This window comes from Acanthamoeba castellanii (assembly GCF_000313135.1).
Source record: "Acanthamoeba castellanii str. Neff unplaced genomic scaffold scf7180000084652, whole genome shotgun sequence".
Taxonomy (NCBI): Eukaryota; Discosea; order Longamoebia; family Acanthamoebidae; genus Acanthamoeba; species Acanthamoeba castellanii.
Genome location: NW_004457460.1, coordinates 1 through 1,416, shown reverse-complemented (window position 1 = coordinate 1,416; position 1,416 = coordinate 1). Strand labels below are relative to the sequence as shown.

At 62.1% G+C, this 1,416-nt stretch overlaps 2 protein-coding genes across 2 annotated transcripts; one reads left to right on the top strand and one right to left on the bottom strand.

Moving 5' to 3' along the window:
• Positions 1 to 15: 15 nt before the first annotated feature.
• Positions 16 to 295, bottom strand: ACA1_102330 (uncharacterized protein; the record flags this gene model as incomplete). Its single annotated transcript, XM_004339999.1, has 2 exons — positions 16 to 79; positions 101 to 295. Coding segments are annotated over 2 exons (259 nt in total), but the record flags the coding sequence as incomplete, so codon positions are not given.
• Positions 296 to 662: 367 nt separating this feature from the next.
• On the top strand, positions 663 to 958 carry ACA1_102320 (uncharacterized protein; the record flags this gene model as incomplete). The annotated part of the gene is made up of 2 exons (XM_004339998.1): positions 663 to 767; positions 815 to 958. 2 exons carry the CDS (start codon positions 663 to 665, stop codon positions 956 to 958), a joined length of 249 nt encoding a protein of 82 aa, XP_004340046.1.
• Positions 959 to 1,416: the final 458 nt, after the last annotated feature.

Below are 1,416 nucleotides of genomic sequence, written 5' to 3'. Positions count from 1 at the left end.
CGGTGACAGCGATACGGTCGCGATCGCGGCGGGCGTGGCGGTGCCTGTGGCGCTGGTGCTGGTGGGGTTGGTGGCGTGCCTGGTGGTCTACATCGCCTACAAGCGGGCCAGGAGCCGACTGGAGCAGCTGCCGCCGGTGCGCCGGCGCAGCTCGGTGCGTAACACTTCGCTGGAGCGCGAGCTGCAGCGGGTGCAGGGGAACGACTTGTCTGAGACGAAACTCTCTGTCTCGGCGGATCAGCACCACAAGCTCAACAGGCAGTCTTGGGTGAGCACTTGAGCGCTTGAGCTGCATTCCCTTCAAGGCAAGCCTCTTCTAAAGTGTAGCTTCCACAGCAGCCAACATCACCTCTCTCTCTGCTTCACTCATTTCATCTCAGCCACATGATTCTTCACTCACACAAGGGAGGTGAGTTTGTGAATGCACAAATGGAAGCACAAGTAGGTATTGCTGTTGCCCTGATCGGCCGTGCTCTATACCCACGGCCTGCCCGAGGTCGAGGCCGTTTCCATTCCCACCGCGCAGACCACCACCCGGTGCGCGGGCAACATCGTCGTGGGCCTGTCGGTCACCCTCGTCAACTTTTTGGCCTACTTCATCCACCTCGCCGGCGCCGGCGCTCTGCCTGTCCAACCTGACATCGGTGGCCGACATCGTCGACATGTCCCCCTCCGAGATTATGGGCCAGGTGCACGTCTCGGCGCTCATGCCCACCGTGGCCAAAGCCTCCTACACCAGCGCGACCGCCAACATTCTAAAATTCAAGGTTCTGGTGGCACGGTGGGCGCGTGCTCGGGCGGCCCGTCGTGCAAGCCGGACGTCCAGAGCGGCAGCCTGGCCACCGTGATCTCGAACCCGAGCTCCTCTACGACAAGCGACGGCGACGGCGACAACACGGTCGCGATCGCGGCGGGAGTGGCGGTGCCTGTGGCGCTGGCTCGGTGGCGTGCCTGGTGATCTACGTCACCAACAAGCGGGGCCAGAGAACACATGTGTAAAAAAACTTATGCTAATTTTTTTAATATGGTTTAATATGTTTTATATATTGAATTATTCATAGATATAATGTAAATTTATTGTGATTAATCAGAGGAGGGTTCCTTTTCGTTGGCGCTACTTCCGCTGCTGCTGGTCTCGTCGCCGCCCAGCCCGGTGAGTTCGTACTGGGACCGGGCGTGCCCGTCCCACCCCGGCGGTGGCGGCGTCGCCGACTTGCTGACGTCGCCGCCCCCGCCGCCCACCGCCGGCGCCTGGAGGCCCCGCTGCTGCTGGCTGCTCGTTAACGTACTGGCCACGCGGCCCTTGCGACCGGCCGTGGCGGCGGCGGCGGCCTGGAAGTCGGTCTCGCGCCCCTTCCACTGCTTGAGGAGCGCGAGGATGGCCCGGAACTCTGTCGCCGCGTCGGGTCGGCGTCC